Raw genomic sequence first — 18,621 nt, 5'->3', positions numbered from 1 at the left:
AAAAATCAGAGTCAACATTTCAGGTTCAGTGACCTTTCTTCAGAACTGAGCTTTTCCAGTAATCTATCTGGTTTTGTTGTGAACAAAAAGCTATAGCCTGTTAGAATACTTTCTTTCTTAAAATATGTAAGGGAGGTAATGCATTCTGAAGCAATAATGTGAAATTTGAATGAGGAAAATCACCAAAGCATGAGGGACAAAGTGACTAAAGGAAAATACATTACAGAGTAAAGGAAGGGATAGTCTTTAAATAATTGTTACATGAGTTTTAGGTACTATGCACTTTTTCCATGTGCAAAATTCAAATAAGGTCAGTCAGCCATGGTTACTGAAGGAGTTCAGGGTTGCATATAAGATTAAAATAAAAAGTCTATGATGTTGCAGAACAGCAGGAGTTCTGAAGATTTGGGAGATCTATGGAATTACAACAACAAAGGTGGACCAAGAAACTGATAAGAAAGGCAAATAGAATATGCAGGCAATCTTGGAAAAACATAAATGGACTATAAAAGCCTCCAAGGGAGCATAACAAGGAAACATTTGGCTAAAATGAATGTAGTTCAAGTGTCTTGCAGAAGGGGGAAAAACGCTTGATTCCAATATTAAAGAAATGGTAGTAGGGCACTAATGATTTTATAAATCGGGCAGAGCCAACATGGTTTTGTGCACCTACTCTGCGGCCGTAACATTGTATTCCTCTCTCTGTTCAATCACCCCATGATCTTTGTATGGCACGATTTGCCTGTACTGCCTGCAAAACAACACTTTTCACTGTAATTAGGTACATGTGACAATAATCCAATTGAAAGGAAAATTGTTTGAAAAGTTTTATTAGATGTTTGAAGGTATTACAACTTTTCTTGTTAAAGAGCTACAAATAGATGCGGTGTTTTTGGATTTCCAAAAGACCTTCAATAAGGTGCCATATAGAAAGATAAAAGCCTCTGGTATTCGTGTGAAAAAGTGTTCATAGAGACTTAGTTAACTAGCTGGAAACCAATTTAAGATAAATGGATCACTTTTTCAGGTTGTCAATCGCTAACTAGTGGAGTGCCAAAAGGATATTGGACCTCCACTGTTGATTATATTAATGACTTGCATGACGGAACTGATTTGTGTTGCAGCCAGATTGCAAATGCAAATGTACATAGGCAAACAGGTTGGGAGGAGTACACAAAGGGTTGTACATAGCTTAAGTGAGTGGGAACATTTGGGAGGTGGAATATCATGTGGGGAAATGAGGTGGTCCAGATTGGTAGGTAGAATAAAAAAGCAAGTTTATTATTAAATGGAGACAGACTGTGGAATTCTGTGGTGCAGAGGATCTGGGTGCCCTTGTGCATAAATTGCAAGAAATTAGCATGGACATACAGCACATAACGGACAAGGTAAATAGAATATTGGCCTTTATTACAGGGGAGTGAGATATAAACGGAGGAAGGTCTTGCTACAACTCTGCAGTTGGTGAAGCCACATGTACAGTTTTGGGTGCCTTAAGGGCTATACCGCTTGGGAAGTGATTTAGAGCAAGCTTAAATACTGGCAAAAAAACCTCTGATGCTGGAAATCGCAGATTAAAACAAAAGGCGCCAGAGAAACTCAGTCCATCTACTGACATTTGTGGAGAGAGAACAGAATTAATGTTTAGAGTCAACTCTTCATGAGAAATGAAGCCACTTGCCCGTCAAGCCTGCTTCCCCCATTCAATCGGATCATGGTTGATCTGATTACTCCACGTTCCTGTCTCTTCCCCAATAACCCCTCATTCCTGATCAAGAATCAAAAATTCAAAGACTCCTCTTCCACTGCCTTTGAAGATGAGATTTTCAAAGGCTCATCACCTTCAGTAAGGTCAAAAGGAGAGATAATTGAAAAGCTAAAAGGAGGGGCATTTAGTAAGAAGCTGCATTCTTCAGAAACTACAGTTGTTTCAATCAAAACAAATCTGACCAGGTGATAATGGGTGGTATAAATGGAATGTTTTTGCCTTGCCCTGTGTTGTACATTCAAAGCAGTTCATTAGAAGCAGGCTGTACAGTTGGCTTGTACACTTCCCTTGCTCCCAGAGCCACGTTTATCTGAAGTGCTGTTCAGAATATTGGGTGTTGGAACTGTCAACCTTAAATTTTGATAACACAACCATTTTCACTTCCGGGAAAGGCTTCACAGCCCATGGTATATATCTCACTACTTAAGTAGAGCAAACCAAAATTAATCCAACTATGTTTACTTTCTCTGCCATAAGTTTCTGCCTGAATTACATGTTCATCTTCCTTTCCTTCACCCATAGTCCAATATTTCTCCTCTGAAAGCACTGCTGAGAACGCACCTGTGAGCAGTTTTCGTCCCTTCGCTTTTAACAAAAGATTTAATTTCATTGGAGGTAGTTCAGAGAAGGTTTACTGGGATGATCCCTGGTATGGAGAGATTGTCTTAAGCGCAAAGGCTAAAGCAGGCTGGGACTGTCTACTCACTGGCGTTTAGAAGAATGAGGTGTGATCTCATTGAAACGTAGAGGATTCTTTAGGGGCTTGACAGGATAAATGCTGAGAGGACGTTTCCCATCGAGGGTTACAGGGTGTCATCTCTGAATAAACAGGTGCCAATTCAAGGCTGAGATGATGAGGAATTTCTTCTGAGGGTTGAGAGTCTTTGGAATTCCTTGTCACAGAGAGCTGTGGGGACAGAGTCCTTGTGTATATTTAAGGGTTGAGCTAGATTCTTGATCTGTCAGGGGGGTGAGATTATTGGGAAATGGCAGGAAGGTGGGTGTGAGGAATGTCCAATCAGCCAAGGTCCCATAGAATGGTGGAGCATGCCTGAGGGGCATGTTCCCATTTATTGTGGTTTTAACACTGGTTTCTTATTTCTGTGTGGCTTTAATGATGCTTTTTTAATATAATGGAACATCAAAACTGCACATCGCCCATGTTTAATGATCCTGCCTTAAATGTAGTCTTTTTGTTTCTCTTGAACTCCATTTTAAAAAGTCCACTTTTTTTTGTAGTCTGATCTCTATTCAAGGACTTTTGTATTTAAAAACCTCTTTTCACCCACATTTTTCAACATCTTCCCATTATATGTATGCTCTCACTGGTTGCTCTGAATGTAATTCCTACCCCTGCTGTGTGTTTGGAGGATTGGGCATATTTAAATGCTATGAGATTAGATTACTTACAGTGTGGAAACAGGCCCTTCGGCCCAACAAGTCCACACCAACCCGCCGAAGCGCAACCCACCCATACCCCTGCACATCTTTGGACTATGGGAGGAAATCCACGCAGACACAGGGAGAATGTGCAAACTCCACACAGCCAGTCGCCTGAGGTGGGAATTGAACCCGGGTCTCTGGTGCTGTGAGGCAGCAGTGCTAACCACTGTGCCAACGTGCCGCCCCAGAGAGATATAGGGCCTACCATCTCTCCAACTCAGGCCTCGTTGGAGAATGCTTTCTTTCCCCACTGCTAATTAGATTAGATTTATTGTCACATGTATAATAATATAGTTTTAAAAAAAGAGTATTTTTTTTGCATGTTATACACAAAGTGTCACCACACTCTGGCGCTATTTTGTTGTTTTTTTTTTCAAATAAAAGATATTATTTAAAGAAAAGGCTAGTTAAGTTTTTCCGAGTGTGTGCCATTGTGATAAGTGTCCAAATAGTTGTATTGAGCAATGTAAATTTTATTACGGGTTGAGATGCTGTCTATTGTGTATGATGACAACAGCAGGAACACTAGACGAACGAAATTAAAGAAATGCTGGCAATGGATGGTACTTGCATGGTCACCATTAATGAAAGCAGCTTTCAATTCTAAGTTTATTTTTAAATTGACTTGCTCAAGCCAATGTCTGGAGCAGGTCGGACTTGAACCCAGATGTTGGGTCACTCTGAACCACAAGAGCTCTTTCAATTCCGGGATTTCTCCTTTCTGTTCAGAGGAACTCTGGGCACTTTAAATAAATATAATTCAGCTCTTCAGAGATGATATTACATACCTCTCAGACCCATAGTTGAGCCTCTTGTCACCTCCCCCGCCTTGCTGCTGGTATTGACCCCATGACCTTTGCAGAACCTGCTTATCCAAATCAGCCTTAAGGAAGATGTGGGGAAACGGCTGGAGGAAAGCGCAAGTTAGCATGTAACATCAGAGAGAGAGTGATGCAATATTGCTGTGGGTGGAGTAATCAGCCTTCGCACAGAAATGGAGAGTAAGCAGGGAGAAAGTGAGGACTGCAGATGCTGGAGATTGGAGTCGAATGTGGTGCTGGAAAAGCACAGCACACGGGGCAGGCAGCATCCGAGGAGCAATTATCTATGTTGAGCAGGACGAGCTGCTAGAAATGGAAAAACGTGGTTATGTACATAGGCTTACAGCAATAAGCAATATCTCCTGCATTTATCTTTGCATGGAGCACATTGGGAGGTGACTGAGCTTCACTAAAATGGTTCTCCGTTGTATTCAGCCCGAGCTACACCCTCGCGGCAGGTGAAGGGTCACGGTGCCATGGCTGTGTAGGTGACTGGGACTGTTATATTTTACGTATCTAACTCCTTACTGATATATCCCACAGTTCACCATCCCCCATAGTAAGATGAGGGTCACTGAGGACATGGAGTTGACAATGCCAGAGGAAAACAGGCACAGTGAGCAGGAAGCTTTGCTCAGACTGTAGAATTCCTAGTTCTGCAGGGTGCAATAAATTCTCACACACACACACACACACACCAAGCTTTGCTGGGCACCATGTGGCGGTTCTGCCAAATACCAGAACTGAAAGGGACTACTGTCCGTTTGATAATGATCAGATCACTGCGCAGAACCCAGACAGAGCACCCTCCTTCTGTGGCAGTCAGCTATGTTTCAGCAAATAAGTGTGGTTACTGGAAGCTGAGGGCTACACCTTTGGTTTATGACACACACACACACGCGCGCACCTACACACTTGTGTGTGCACACACTCACATGCAGGAGCTGACAGTCTCACTCAGAAGCACACTCACACGCACACACTCTTGTACGCATGCATGTAAATATGGAGCATGCAGACATTGAGAAACATGCTATCACATATTATGTGATAGGGAAGACTAGTCGCAAGCAAAAGCAATGATTTTGCTGCCTGGAAAAGGCCTGTTATACTGTTGCTGAGGGTTCATTGTGGTTCACAGCTCAGCCTTGTTAGTGTGAGGGGACGTTTGAAATATTGGTTCAATTCGGGCCTTCTTGCTATCATAAAGATGTTGTTAAACTTGAAAGGGTGCAGAAAAGATTTACAAGGATGTTGCCAGGGTTGGAGGGCTTGAGCTATAGGGAGAGGTTGAATAGACTGGAGCTGTTTTCCCTGGAGCGTTGGAGGCTGAGGGGTGACCTTATAGACGTTTATAAAATCATGAGGGACATGGGTAGGGTGAATAGCCAAAGTCTTTTCCCCCAGGTTGGGGAGGGTCCCAAACTAGAGGGCATACATTTAAGGGGAAATATTTAAAAGAGTCCGAAGGGGCAACAGGCAGAGGGTGTTTTTTTTTTATTCATTCACAGGATGAGGGTGTTCCTGGCTTGGCCAGCATTTATTGCCCATCCCTAATTGCCCAGAGGGTAGTTAAGAGTCAATCACATTGCTGTGGGTTTGGAGTCACGTGTGGGCCAGACCAGGTAAGGATGGCAGTTTCCTTCCCTAAAGGATGTCCGTGTTTGGAATGAGCTGTCAGAGGAAGTGGTGGAAGCTGGTACAATTACAACATTTAAAAGGCATCTGGATGGGTATATGAATAGGAAGGGTTTAGAGGATTGTGGCCCAAATGCTGGCAAACAGAGCTCGATTAATTTAGGATATTTGGTTGGCATGAATGAGTTGGACCAGAGTGTCTGTGTCTGTGCTGTACAGCTCTTTGAGTTTATGACAACCACAGACACCAGTTTTCAGGTAAGGAGCAGATGGAAACCGAGGCGTATGACATTCTCCTGCTCTGGCTGTGCATGAGGAACTAACCTGAGTACAACAGAAACCGGAATTCCCAATGGCCTCACAACACTAACCCTTATCTCTACCTTCCTCTGAACTACAATGAGAAACCAGAAGCCAACATAAAATACACATTTTTAAACAAATTTGTAAAGAAAATGATACATACGGACATAAACCAATCAAACGTGCAATTCCTCCATTGAGTAATAGGAGAATGGTCTGGGTGGGTTACACTTTGAGAGGTCAGTGTGGACTTATTGAGCCAAATGGCCTGTTTCCACACTGCAGGGATTGTATAATTTTATGAATAAACCTTTGATATTGTGGTTGGACCTGGGCAAGTGCCAGCAGAGGAAAGGAAAACTGCTCACTCTCAGCAATGAACATTGCAAATGGCTTCCAGGAGAAGCCCAAACAAGTCTCTGTCTGCCCCAACTCAGCATGGGCAACAACAAGGGCTTTGCTGGATTGAGGGTATAAGGAGAGGGGAGTGTTCTCATCCAGAGATGTGGAGGTGCTGGTGTTGATCCGAGGTGTACAAAATTAAAAATCACACAACACCAGGTTACAGTCCAGCACGTTTAATTGGAAACACTAGCTTTTGGAGTGCTGCATCTTCATCAGGTAGCTAGTGGGGGTCCTATAATCCTGCCCCACTTGCTTCCCGATGAAGTAACAGCACTCTGAAAGCTTGTGCTTCCAAATAAACCCTTTAGACTGTAACATTGTGTTGTGTGATTTCTAACCTTATCCAGGCAGAGAAAGAGGTTGCAACCAGTTTGTGTTGTATATGCCCCTGGAATGACCCCTCAGCAATACTGGTAATCTGTTGAGGAGAGATCACTGGACTGCTGCGTAATTGGAGGGATGCGGCAATTTACAGGCCCCATAGAATATCAGGATAAATGGCCATAATAACAGCGGGTTGAGTATTGTTGGCCAGCTGGTCTTGCAGTTTTCAGACTGAGTTCCTACTGGAACACTGGTGACTTTTATTGGAACCCCCATTTTGTAACATTGGGATCTGAGATATTAGCCATCAGATGCTACAATGCAGTTCGTCATCTGTGGAAACGTTAGGCTCAAGCTTCCACTCAGAGCCCTGTGCCAAAGGGGTGCTGGATTCTTGACCATCCTTTGCCATTGAATGCCTTCATTCAAGGGATTTGATGCCCATTTCTAGCTGTCCTCGGGAAGGTTGTGATGAGCCACTGTGTTTGAACTTTCAGCAGCTTGAGTGGTTTGCTTGGCCATTTCAGAGGACAGCAAAGAGTCAACCACATCATTGGGGTCGACAGTTACATGCTGACCAGTTCATGAAGATGTCTTTATGATTTCTTTCATAAAGTAAATCAGGTCGGATTTACAATAATCTGAGAGTTTTATGATCGTCATTAATGATACCAATTTTTGTAATTCCAAAATTGTTAATTCAGTGTAAATAACGCTGGTGGGATTTGAACTTATGTAGTTGGATCATCAGTCCAGGCCCCTAGATTACTAGAGCATGATACCAGCATGATGCTATGTTGCCACATGGAGACTGGGTTTAAGCAAGAGAAGCTGGCCCTTATGCAATCAGCAGCGTTAGTTGCATTCACAAATTATGGGCTGGATGTCATGCTTTCAGCAACGGGGATTGAATGTAAAATCCAGTGAGTGGTCAGATTGCCACCTAATGCCCATCCTCAAACTTTCTGTATTCTTACGGAGGGTGGTGGAGACATGGATGGCTCACCCTTTCTGAGTGTGGACATTGCTGGCTGGGTCAACATTTATTGAGGAGAAAGTGAGGTCTGCAGATGCTGGAGATCAGAGCTGAAAATGTGTTGCTGGAAAAGCGCAGCAGGTCAGGCAGCATCCAGGGAACAGGAGAATCCCTTGAGAAGCCCTTGAGAAGGTGGTGGCTATCTGCCTTCTTGAATTGCTCCAGTCCATGTGTTGAAGGAACATTTAACTGTTCAGTTAAGCAGGGAAGAGTTGTGAGGGTAAAAATCACAAAGAACTGCGCATATTGGAAATAAAAGCACAAAGTGTGGGAGATAGGTGGTGGGTCTGGCAGCATCTATAGTGAGAGATAAACAAGATTGAACATTTTGAGTCCAATATAACTCTTGTGCAGAATTGTACTCAGATATGCTGAGTTTCTCCAGCACTTTCTGGCTGTATATTTAAGTCAATAATCTTTAAATTCCATTTTGGTGCAGTTGTGCCTTTTTTTTCTCTGCTTTTCTTGAAGCACAAATGTTTCTTCAATAATCTGGAACTTTATTAAATTGGCTGGAACAAAAGGATTTAAGTGGGATGAGTTGAAAAAATTGTGTTCAGTTTGACACCTCATTAGAGATGAATACAATACAAATTGCCTCTGAAAACACAGTGAACATCTCAAATGTAAAAGGTGTGCTTTACTGTATTAAAACCAATCCCTCTTTCCCTAGGGCTGTGCTGGAACAAATCTTTGATGAAGTTATCTTAGTGGACGTGCTAGACAGCAAGGATTCAGCGCATTTGGCCATGATTAAGAGGCCAGAACTCGGTGTGACATTTACAAAGCTCCACTGCTGGGCTCTCACACATTATTCCAAGTGTGTATTCATGGATGCAGACACATTGGTAAGTGATGGGCTTCACAAATTGGGGGAGATGACCTGAAGCTTGCCAACTATCCTCAATGTCAACCAAGAGCAGCTTAAGCAATCCAATATTCTTTGGAATGTACACAGACATCGCTCCTTGCTGCTTATGTTTCAAGAGATGACTCAGCTGCAGTAATCCATTTTAAGTCTCTGGGTGGGGTTTGCTTTCTTATGTTAACTTTGACAAAGTTACAGGGCAGCACCGTCCCTCAATGGTAAGCACTCTGCCCCACAGCACTGGGAACCTGGGTTCGATTCCAGCCTCAGGCAACTGACTGTGTGGACAGACAGACTGTCTTTGCGCATTCTCCCTGTGTCTGTGTGGGTTTCCTCCCACAATCCAAAATTGTGCAGGTTAGGTGGATTAGCCATGGGAAATTGCCCATAGTGTTCAGGGATGTGGAGATTAAGTGGATTAATCATGAGAAATGCAGGGATAGGGTAGGGGTGAGGATGTGTATGGGTTGCTGTTTGGAGGGTCAATGTGAACTTGATGAGCAGAATGGCCTTCTTGGACACTATAGGGATTGTATGATCTGTGAAATTATATCCAGAAAACTGAATGTCTGGAATTTAGAAAGTTAAAAACAGTTGGAATTGTAGTTAGACAGTCATAGCTTTATAAAGAGTATTGTGGATTCATACAGCAAAGTTCCAGTTTGACCCCATTCTTTACAGACAAAATGCTGAAGGCTCTGCAATATCATTTATTCTGCTGGCTGAAGGCCATGTAACCTTTACGTTGTTCAGAGGGTGATTTGTATGTAGAGTGAACAGCCAGAGGTATGATTCGGAGATGCCGGTGTTGGACTGGGGTGTACAAAATTAAAAATCACACAACACCAGGTTATAGTCCAACAGGTTTAATTGGAAGCACACTAACTTTCGGAGCGACGCTCCTGATGAAGGAAGGAGCGTCGCTCCGAAAGCTAGTGTGCTTCCAATTAAACCTGTTGGACTTATAACCTGGTGATGTGTGATTTTTAACTCTGCCAGAGGAAGTATTAGATGCTGGTACAGTTACAACATCTGCATGGGTATATTAATAGGAAGGTTTAGTGGGATATAGGCCAAATGCAGGCAAATGGGACAAGTGCAGTTTGGGAGACTTTGTCGGTATGGACAAGTTGGACCGAAGGGTCTGTTTCCGTGCTGAATACCTCTATGGCTCCCCCCTTCTCACAGGACGTACCAGCTCTCAGTCCAGCTTAATTGCAGCTTTGTGTTGTCAGTTTTGCTGCTGGATAAACAGACAAGCTGTCACTCAGAAAAGAACTTACATTTAAGCACATTCTTTCAGGATTCCCAACCTCAAAAGAGCTCCCTTCCGTGTCCCTGAACCCAACCCAGGGCAACTCCCATCACCCTCGGGCACTGAATGGAAGCTGGTTTTCTAAATGGTCAAACAGGTTTCAGGCTCAAACTCGTTTCAGAAACCAGTAATGAAGAAGTTGACAATATCCCTAAAAGTTGTATTGGGAGTTAAAAACTCCAGACAATACGTCTTGATTGCGGGTACTCCCTCAGTCATCCTACATCAATCTGTTCAGACAGGTTACATTGTACATCTATACATCTGGAGCAGGGGGGGCTTGAAGCTGGGCTTCCTAGTCCAGAAGCAGGGGTGCTGTCACAGTACCATAGAGTCATGGAGACGTACAGCACGGTAATAGACCCTTCGGTCCAACTCATCCAGTCCAACCAGATATCATAACCTAATCTAGTCCCATTTGCCACCATTTGGCCCATAAGCCCCCAAATCCTTCTTATTCATATACCCATCCAGATGCCTTTTAAATGTTGTAATTGTACCAACCTCCACCACTTCCTCTGGCAGCTCATTCCATACACACACCACTCTCTGCATGAAAAAGTTGTCCCTCAGGTCCCTTTTAAATTTTTCCACTCTCATGCGAAACCTATGCCCTCTAGTTCTGGACTCCCCCACCCCAGGGAAAAGACCTTGTCTATTTATCCTATCCATGCCCCTCATGATCTTATAAACCTCTATAAGGTCACCCCTCAGCCTCTGATGCTCCAGAAGAAACAGCCCCAGCCTATTCAGTGTCTCTCTGTAGCTCAAATCATCCAACCTGGCAACATCCTTGCAAATCTTTTCTGAACCCTTTCAAGTTTCACAACATCCTTCCTATAGCAGGGAGACCAGAATTGCACACAATATTCCAAAAGTGACCTAACGAATGTCCTGTACAGCCGCAACATGACATCCCAACTCCTGTACTTAATGCTCTGACCAATAAAGGAACCATAGGAGCCTAAGTTTTTTTTATATTCTGTTAGCTTGCTTATATAGTTGAGAAATGCATTGCATTAAACAAACCAAGAGAAAGAATTGCTGTAGCATTCTGCAGCTTCCCTGATTTATTTGATTGGGGTGGATGGAAGGCTATTTCTACTCAGAGTTAACGTCAGTTGTCACATGTGGTTGATATGGTGCCAGAGGTATGAACGTGATCGATGGTGTTGAGCTCCACTTACTGATGCTATAATTGGGGTGGGAAGATTTGCCTTTTGTCAAGATGCCAATAAAGTTGCCTCCAATTGAACTAGTTTTCACTGCTTTAAATGTCTTCCAACAATTCCATTAGGCAGGACATTAGAATTCCTTGTATCCATTCATGTGTCAACAGTAAGCTTGAAATTGCTTATTCAGTGCATCTGAAGGCATGGCCAGTTTGTCTTCAGTTACTTTTTCAAGGTTTCTATCAAAGTGACTGACTGCTGTCTTAGTAACTGGTTAAAGGAAAAAGGAACTGGCTTTTATATAGTGTCTTTCACAGATGTATGACCTCCCAGTGCACTGTATAGCCAATGAAGTACTTCGAAACTGTAATCATGACCTTAATATAGGTTCGACAAACAGCAGTGGGATGGTATGGGAGAATGATTTCAGTCTAAAATGGTGGAAGTTGCTCAATACTGCACATTATTCATGGACAGCTTTAAAAAGGTGTGTCTGAAATGTCAGTCAGTATGACAGCTGCACAGTTTGCATTGTGTTGTGCTGTCAGTCTGCATTAACTCACTCATCTTGGGGGTGAGCCAGCTGAATTATGCCCATCTTCAGTTGCGCCAATATGATAAAAAAAGACAGAACATACCAGTTGATAAATGCTGCCGATCTCAACTAGCTTTAGATGGGGTGCACATAAATTGAAAGCTGCCGCTCAGAAAGAGGCCATTTGACCCATCCCCTCTGTGCTAGCTCTTTTGAAACTGCTACCCAATTACTCCCTGTCCCTTGCTCTGATCCTATAATTTGTTCTCTTAAATATTTCCCTTTCAGAGTGGCTTTCCTCTAACCAGTGCTTCTAATATCTTTAAACAGGTGTTATGCAACATCGACGAACTCTTTGAAAGGGAAGAGTTGTCTGCGGCCCCGGACCCTGGTTGGCCAGATTGTTTCAATACAGGAGTATTTGTTTATCGCCCTTCCATTGAAACATACAATGAACTTTTACAGTATTCCACAGAGAAGGGCAGCTTCGATGGTATGTTTCATTGTCGGAAAGAATAATTTGTTTGTGATACCTGTCTCCTCGGTAAAAACAAGGACTGCAGATGCTGGAAACCAGATTCTAGATTAGAGTGGTGCTGGAAAAGCCCAGCAGGTCAGGCAGCATCCGCTCCTCAGATACTGCCTGAACTGCTGTGCTTTTCCAGCACCACTTCTAATCTAGATCCTGGCAGAAACTTTCCTTGCACTCGCACGTCTCGCTGTCCATATGTTTTCAATTTAGTCTGTGCCTTTATGTACTGTAACTCAGGAACGGGGTAGTTCAATTTCAATTTAAGCGAGCAAAATGACACAATCCCAAGCAAATATGCAATACTTCAAAGCAAAGGAAAAATCACTCCTGGGTTATGACCACTGCATTATAGAAAGGACGTGAATGTATTGAGACCATGCAGAAGCGATTTACCAGAACAGTTCCAAGAATGAGAAACTTCTGTTATGAGGATAGATTGATGAATTTGGGGCTGATATTCTTGGAGAGAAGAAGGCTGAGAGGAGATGTGGTAGAGGTTATCAAAATTGTACTGGTTTGGACAAAGATAGGGTGAAACAAAAGCAGAAATTGCTGGAAAAGCTCAACAGGTCTGGCAGCTTCTGTGGAGAGAAATCAGAGTTAACGTTTCGGGTCCAGTGACCCTTCCTCAGAATTGATGGTAGCGAGGAAAATCCTGTTTTTATGCTGAAGATGGGGTGGGGGAATGGATAAGGAGTGGGAAGTAAACGAGCCCAAAGAGAGAGAACAGTTGGACTGACAAAGGAGTGGATCGTGATCAGGCTGGGAGAGTGAACAGCTGTTAATGGGGACTGTTAGTGGCTAACAATGGGTCATGTGTAAAAACAGTCGAGAGTGTGGTGCTGGAAAAGCACAGCAGGTCAGGCAGCATCTGAGGAGCAGGAAAATCGATGTTTTGGGCAAGAGCCCTTCATTAGGAGTGAGGCCTTATTCCTGATGAAGGGCTCTTGCCCGAAAAGATGATTCTCCTGCTCCTCGGATGCTGCCTGACCTGCTGTGCTTTTCCAGCACCACGCTCTCGACTCTGACCTCCAGCCTCTGCAGTCCTCACTTTCTCCCTGTGTGTAATAGCAGGCTATATGATAACAAGGCCTGGCTTGTGGGGCTAGGGGTAAGGACAGGAAAGAGCTCAGGAGTTATAATTGCTGAACTCATTATTGAATCCAGAAGGTGATAGAATTCCCAAGTGGAAAATGAGGTGCTGTTCTTCCAGCTTATGCTGAGCTTCACTGGAGCACTGCAGCAAGCCTGAGACAGAGATATTGGCCAGGGAACAGAGTGGGGCGTTCAAGTGGCAGGGAACTGGAAGCTCAAAGAATTTGTTTTGCTAAGAGAATGAAGGCGTTTTGCAAAGTGGTCACCCAGTCCCTAATGTAGAGGACGATTTCTGTTTTTGATCTCCAGCATCCACAATTGTTTCAGTTTTCATTTAGTAGCCAGGCAGAAGCTAGTCCCACTCATTAAAAACAAAGTGAAAAGATTTAAAGTAGTTGTAAAAAAAGAAAGGGTGATGTGAGAAAGAACACTTTCACACTGTGACTAATTAGCGTCTAGAATGCACTGTCTGGAAATGTGGTGGAAGTAGGTTCAATCAAGGAGGGCATTGGATGATTATTTGGAGAGAAATATCATGCAGGGACATGGGGAAAAGGCAAGAGATTGGCACAAGGTAAGAGAACCAGTAGAGAGACGATGGGCCAAAGGGTCTCCTTGTGCACTGTAATGACTCTATGATTGACATTTTTCAAAGCAGCCTGACCAGAGACATTATTACGCACTTCTGGAGCAGACGGGATGAGAAGTCAGGTCCTCTTGCTCAGAGACAGGGACACTACCACTGCACCACACCATCCCTTCTGAAAGTCTGTCCTAGATGTTTTGAATCAAGTTGTTCAGAAATGTTATTACACACCTCTGGAAAAGGTGGGACTTGAACCCAGGTCACCTGCCTCAGAGGTAGGGACATACCACTGCATCACAGGAAACCACATTCTAGCGGTATACATTTTACCACCAGAGCCAATCATTGTTGCCTTTCCTTAGTTGCCCTGAAGGAATGTTGTGCAATCAAGATGCATCGTAGCATTGTTTGAGAGCTTTTAATCCCAGGTCGACCTTTAGAGATGGCACAGTGTTCAAATGGGTGTCTCAAACCAGCTCAAACACTGAAATGTGTGTGTGTGTCATTTAGAAAACCACATTTCTGTTCTACTCAGTGCTTGAGGGTAATGGAACCAAGCCTGAAAAGCAAGGAGCTGGCATGGGTTTGAGGTCAGGGATTCAGGAAGGAGCTAGGGAGCTCTTTGAGATTGGGAAACCCGGAAGTATGTGTTTAAATTTAAATTTTATTCTGAGTGACAGCTTGTCTGTTTACCCAGCAGTAAAGCCGACAACACAAAACTGCAATTAAGCTGGACTGGGAGATGTGAGGAGGTGGGGGAGACTGTGTGAGGGAAAGGAGAACTGGTTGTGGGGAAATACTGCAGTGAGGAGGGGTGAAGGGGTTCACCGCTGCAGCTCATGTGCTGAAGTGGGAACCGATTTGCTACTGGAAGGGGAATTGCAGGATCTCAACCCTGAAGGAATGATGATATATTTTCCAAGTCACATTTGAGGAGGTCGGAGTTGATGGTGTCCCCAGTAACTTACTGCCCTGGTCCTTCTTGGTGGCAACAGGTAGGGTTTTGGGTCTCGGTTAATGTTGCAGGACCAAGAGCAGGAATGAAACAAAACAAAACTTTGGTAATATTTCAACCCTGAATGATTCCCAGGCAGTTTGAGACACAATTCTTGTGTGATCACATTTGGCGGCAGAGAGAGACAACCATTTTGCAGGTTCTTTGCTGGAAAAGTGTGAGCAGTACTGGATCCCAGGGAACAGAAGTCTTGAAATCTGTGAAAATAGACCAAGTTCTATTTTCATCGCAGTCTGAGGTTGGCAGTTTAACTCCATTCTACTCCCTTCACTCCAGTATTCACTTTTCTAATTTAATGTCCTTGATTTGAATTGGGAAGTTAAAAAAGAACTTCCAATTAATTAACAATTTGGACCTGTGAAGTGTTAATTATTTGAGACATCCCCTGCGTTTGAAAAACAAGCATGACACAAATGTGAACTTGAACTCTTGGCAATCTGCATCGTGGTGGCACTGCTCCCATGTCTATTAATAAAGTTTTTCGATATCATCCTACAGGCACAATTGGTTTCTCAACGAAAAAGCTGGGGGCACCTGAGTAAACTCTGTGTTGGATTAACTATAAATAAAGTTGTGAATAAGTCAGTGAGTGCTCAAAGCTTATCATGATCCAGCCATAGCTATATAAAGCAGATTGACTTAGACTCCTTCATATTATAATGAACTCCCTTTTCTATATAAGGAAATGTGCAAATGGCAACATAATGTATAAAGACACAGTAAATGATGAAGTGCTCAAAATTGCAGGAATGTAAACTTCTATAAAATTATGTTTTACTATCGAAGTTTATAAAATCATGGATAACTTGGACCATTTACCCAGGGAGGGGAGTTCAAAACCAGAGGGCATAGATTTAAGGTAAGACGGGAAAGATTTAAAAGGGACTCAAGGGGCAGTATTTTCACACGGGGTAGTGTATGCATAGAATGAGCTGCCAGAGGAAGCCAGTCCAATTGCAACATTTAAAGGGCGTCTGAATGGGTACATGAATAGGAAGGGTTTGGTGGGATATGGGCCAAATGCTGGCAAATGGGACTAGATTAATTTAGGACTCGCAGTAAGGTTAAAATCAACTAAGCGAAAGTGAGGACTTCAGATGCTGGAGATCAGAGTCAAGGTTAGAGTGGTGCTGGAAAAGCACAGTAGGTCGGGCAGCATCCGAGGAGCAGGAAAATCGGTGTTTCGGGCAAAAGCCCTTCATCAGGAATGAGGTAGGGAGCCTCTGGGTTTGCATTGTCGAGTTGGGCCGAAGGGTGTTTTTCCATGCTGTACATCTCTATCACTCAATTTCATTAATTGTGAATACAGTGGATGTAATATCTATATCTCTCCACCTCCTTTTTTGCTCTTGGTCTCTCTCTGTCTCTGTCTTTTGCTGTACTCATCAGTCATTCTCTCTTTTATGTCGCTCTCTCTGTCTGCCTCTTTGTCTGTTAATGTCTTTCATTTATCCCTTGCTTCCCAGCTGTTGTGGAGATGCCAGTTATCCTGAGTCTGTCCTGTGGTTGTTCTATGGATTTTTTCGGAGTCACAGAGCATGCAGTTGTGGGTATGCTATTGCCTGACATTCAGTCTGAGACTGGAAAGGCACATCATCATATTCAGAGTGACCTGAGAAAACTGGCATTAATCCTTCCACTTGAGTATCTCAAGTAAGTGTTTCCAGAAGGCCAGTATAAGTCAAGAGAAATTTAAAAGGGTCAGACTACATTCCTCCTGTGCACCATGAGGAATAAGAACAGGAATAGGCTGTTTGGCCTCTTGAGACTCTCCGCCCCTCAATAGGATCTTCCTCATGTCCACTTTCTGCCTTTTCCCCAGAACCCTGAGTTTCCCCATGGATCAAGAATTTATCTATCTCAGCCTGAAATGTAATGAGAGACTCCGTCCCCAGTTCTAAAGACCCTCAGTCCTCTGAGAGAAGGAACTCCTTCTCATCTCAGTCTTAAATCGGTGCCCCTTTATTCTGAGGCTGTGCCCTCTGGTCCTAGACTCTCCCATGAGGAGCAACATCCCCTCAGCGTTTACCCTGCCATGCACCTGTAAGAATTTGATGTGTTTCAATGAGATCAAAGATGGCAGCACGGGCACAGTAGGTGGTGTTCAGGCTTGTCAGAGCCCGACTGTCCCAGGCCGGTGGCCTCCTTTTATCTATGTATTTTTCGTCTTCTTCTTCTTTTCCTTCTTTTTGTTCTTCATCTTCGAGGCTGGGATGGTGGGCTGCAGCGTTGGTGGCATGGATCGGGACCGCTGGTGGTGGTGCCTGGAGCGTGGGCTCCTAGTTGCGGTGGTGGTGCCTGGACTCTTGGTAGTGGGTAGGCCTGGAGCCTGGACTCTCAATAATAGTGGTGCCTGAAGTGGAGATTCCTGGTGACTGTGCCCGGAGTCTGGGCTCTTGGTGGTGGTGGTGTTGGCGCTTGGAATCTTGGTGGTGGTAGGCCCGGAGCCTGGACTTTCGTTAATAGTGGTGCCTAGAGTAGGGACTCCTGGTGACTGTGCCCGAGGTCTGGGCTCTTGGTGGTGGCGGTGGGCCTCGAACACCTTAACGAAAACCTTGCAGAAGCCCTAGAGCCGTGCTTGAGACCCAAGTTTGAACAGAAGATTAACTGTTATTTCAGTAATTTATTTTTATCCTATTGTAACTCAAAATGGTGCCGGATTATGATGACAAAACACCTTTCACTGTATCTTCAAGATATATGTGACAATAAAATCACCACTCATTCACCACTCCATTCTTCCAAACTCCCGTGATTAGTGTCTAACCTGTTTAGCCTTTGCTCATAAGACACTCCCTCCATACCACACCAGGGATTATCGGAGTGCATGGGATGACATGGTGACTCAGTGGTTAGCACTGCTGCCTCATAGTGCCAGGGACCTAGGTTCAATTTCAACTTCGGGTGACTAACAATGTGCAGTTTGCATATTCTCCCAGTGTCTGTGTGGGTTTCCAGTTTCCTCCCATAGTCCAAAGATGTGCAGGTTAGATGGATTGGCCATGGTTAGGTTATTTTATTTTACATTAGAATTAATCCTTGGCACAACATCATCGCCAAAGGGCCTGTTCTGTGCTGTACCTTTCTATGCTGTATGCTAAATTGCCCATAGTGTCCAGGCATGTGCAGGTTAGATGGATTGGCCATGGGAATTGCAGGGTTACAGGGATAGGGTAGGGAGGTAGGGCTGTATGGGATGCTCTTCGGAGGGACCATGTGAACCTGATGGGCAGAATAACCTGTTTCTATACTGTAGGGATTCTATGATAAACCTCTGGACAGCCTCCAATGAAATGATATCTTTCCTTAAATAAGAACCTCAAAACTGCTCACAGTGCCAGTAATCTCATCTGCACCTTTTACAATTGTAGTAAGACTTCTTTACTGTGATATTCTAACCCCTTTGAAATAAAAGCCAGACTTCTTGCATGTCTGGCAGACTCTTGTTCTGACTGGAAGCAAGTTAACAAAGTCTGACAGCAGCTTCCAGACTTGCATCCTGTCCCCCCATCCACCACCACCACCATCGCAACTCCGTAAGTCTCATCTCTGTTTCCCAATTCACATCCCTTCTGCTAGGTGGGCCTGGATCATGGCCAGCCAAACATACAGAGCCTGAGGCCTGGCCAGATACCAGAGCAAAGCTGTGAAAAAAACATTAAGGCCCAAGTTTCATGTTCGACGAGGTTACCAGAATGAGAGGAGAAATCCTCAGGAATTCTATAATATTTAATAGTTTTCTTTTTCTCGATGATCCTCAAAGGG

General features: G+C 43.8%; 1 protein-coding gene across 2 annotated transcripts in view; it reads left to right on the top strand.

Annotated features, from left to right (window-relative positions):
- LOC122556171 (glycogenin-1-like) overlaps positions 1-18,621 on the top strand; it is an 81,584-nt gene that overhangs the window by 16,013 nt on the left and 46,950 nt on the right. For both annotated transcript variants that reach the window (XM_043702691.1, XM_043702690.1), the window contains exons 3-4: positions 8,412-8,586; positions 11,959-12,121. In XM_043702691.1, the coding sequence (XP_043558626.1) occupies positions 8,412-8,586; positions 11,959-12,121 (338 nt within the window). The remainder of the gene's footprint in view (positions 1-8,411; positions 8,587-11,958; positions 12,122-18,621) is intronic.

Source organism: Chiloscyllium plagiosum, chromosome 13, assembly GCF_004010195.1.
Source record: "Chiloscyllium plagiosum isolate BGI_BamShark_2017 chromosome 13, ASM401019v2, whole genome shotgun sequence".
NCBI classification, from domain to species: Eukaryota; Metazoa; Chordata; class Chondrichthyes; order Orectolobiformes; family Hemiscylliidae; genus Chiloscyllium; species Chiloscyllium plagiosum.
Note: the sequence above shows the minus strand (reverse complement) of the source record. Positions and strands in the feature narration are given on the sequence as shown.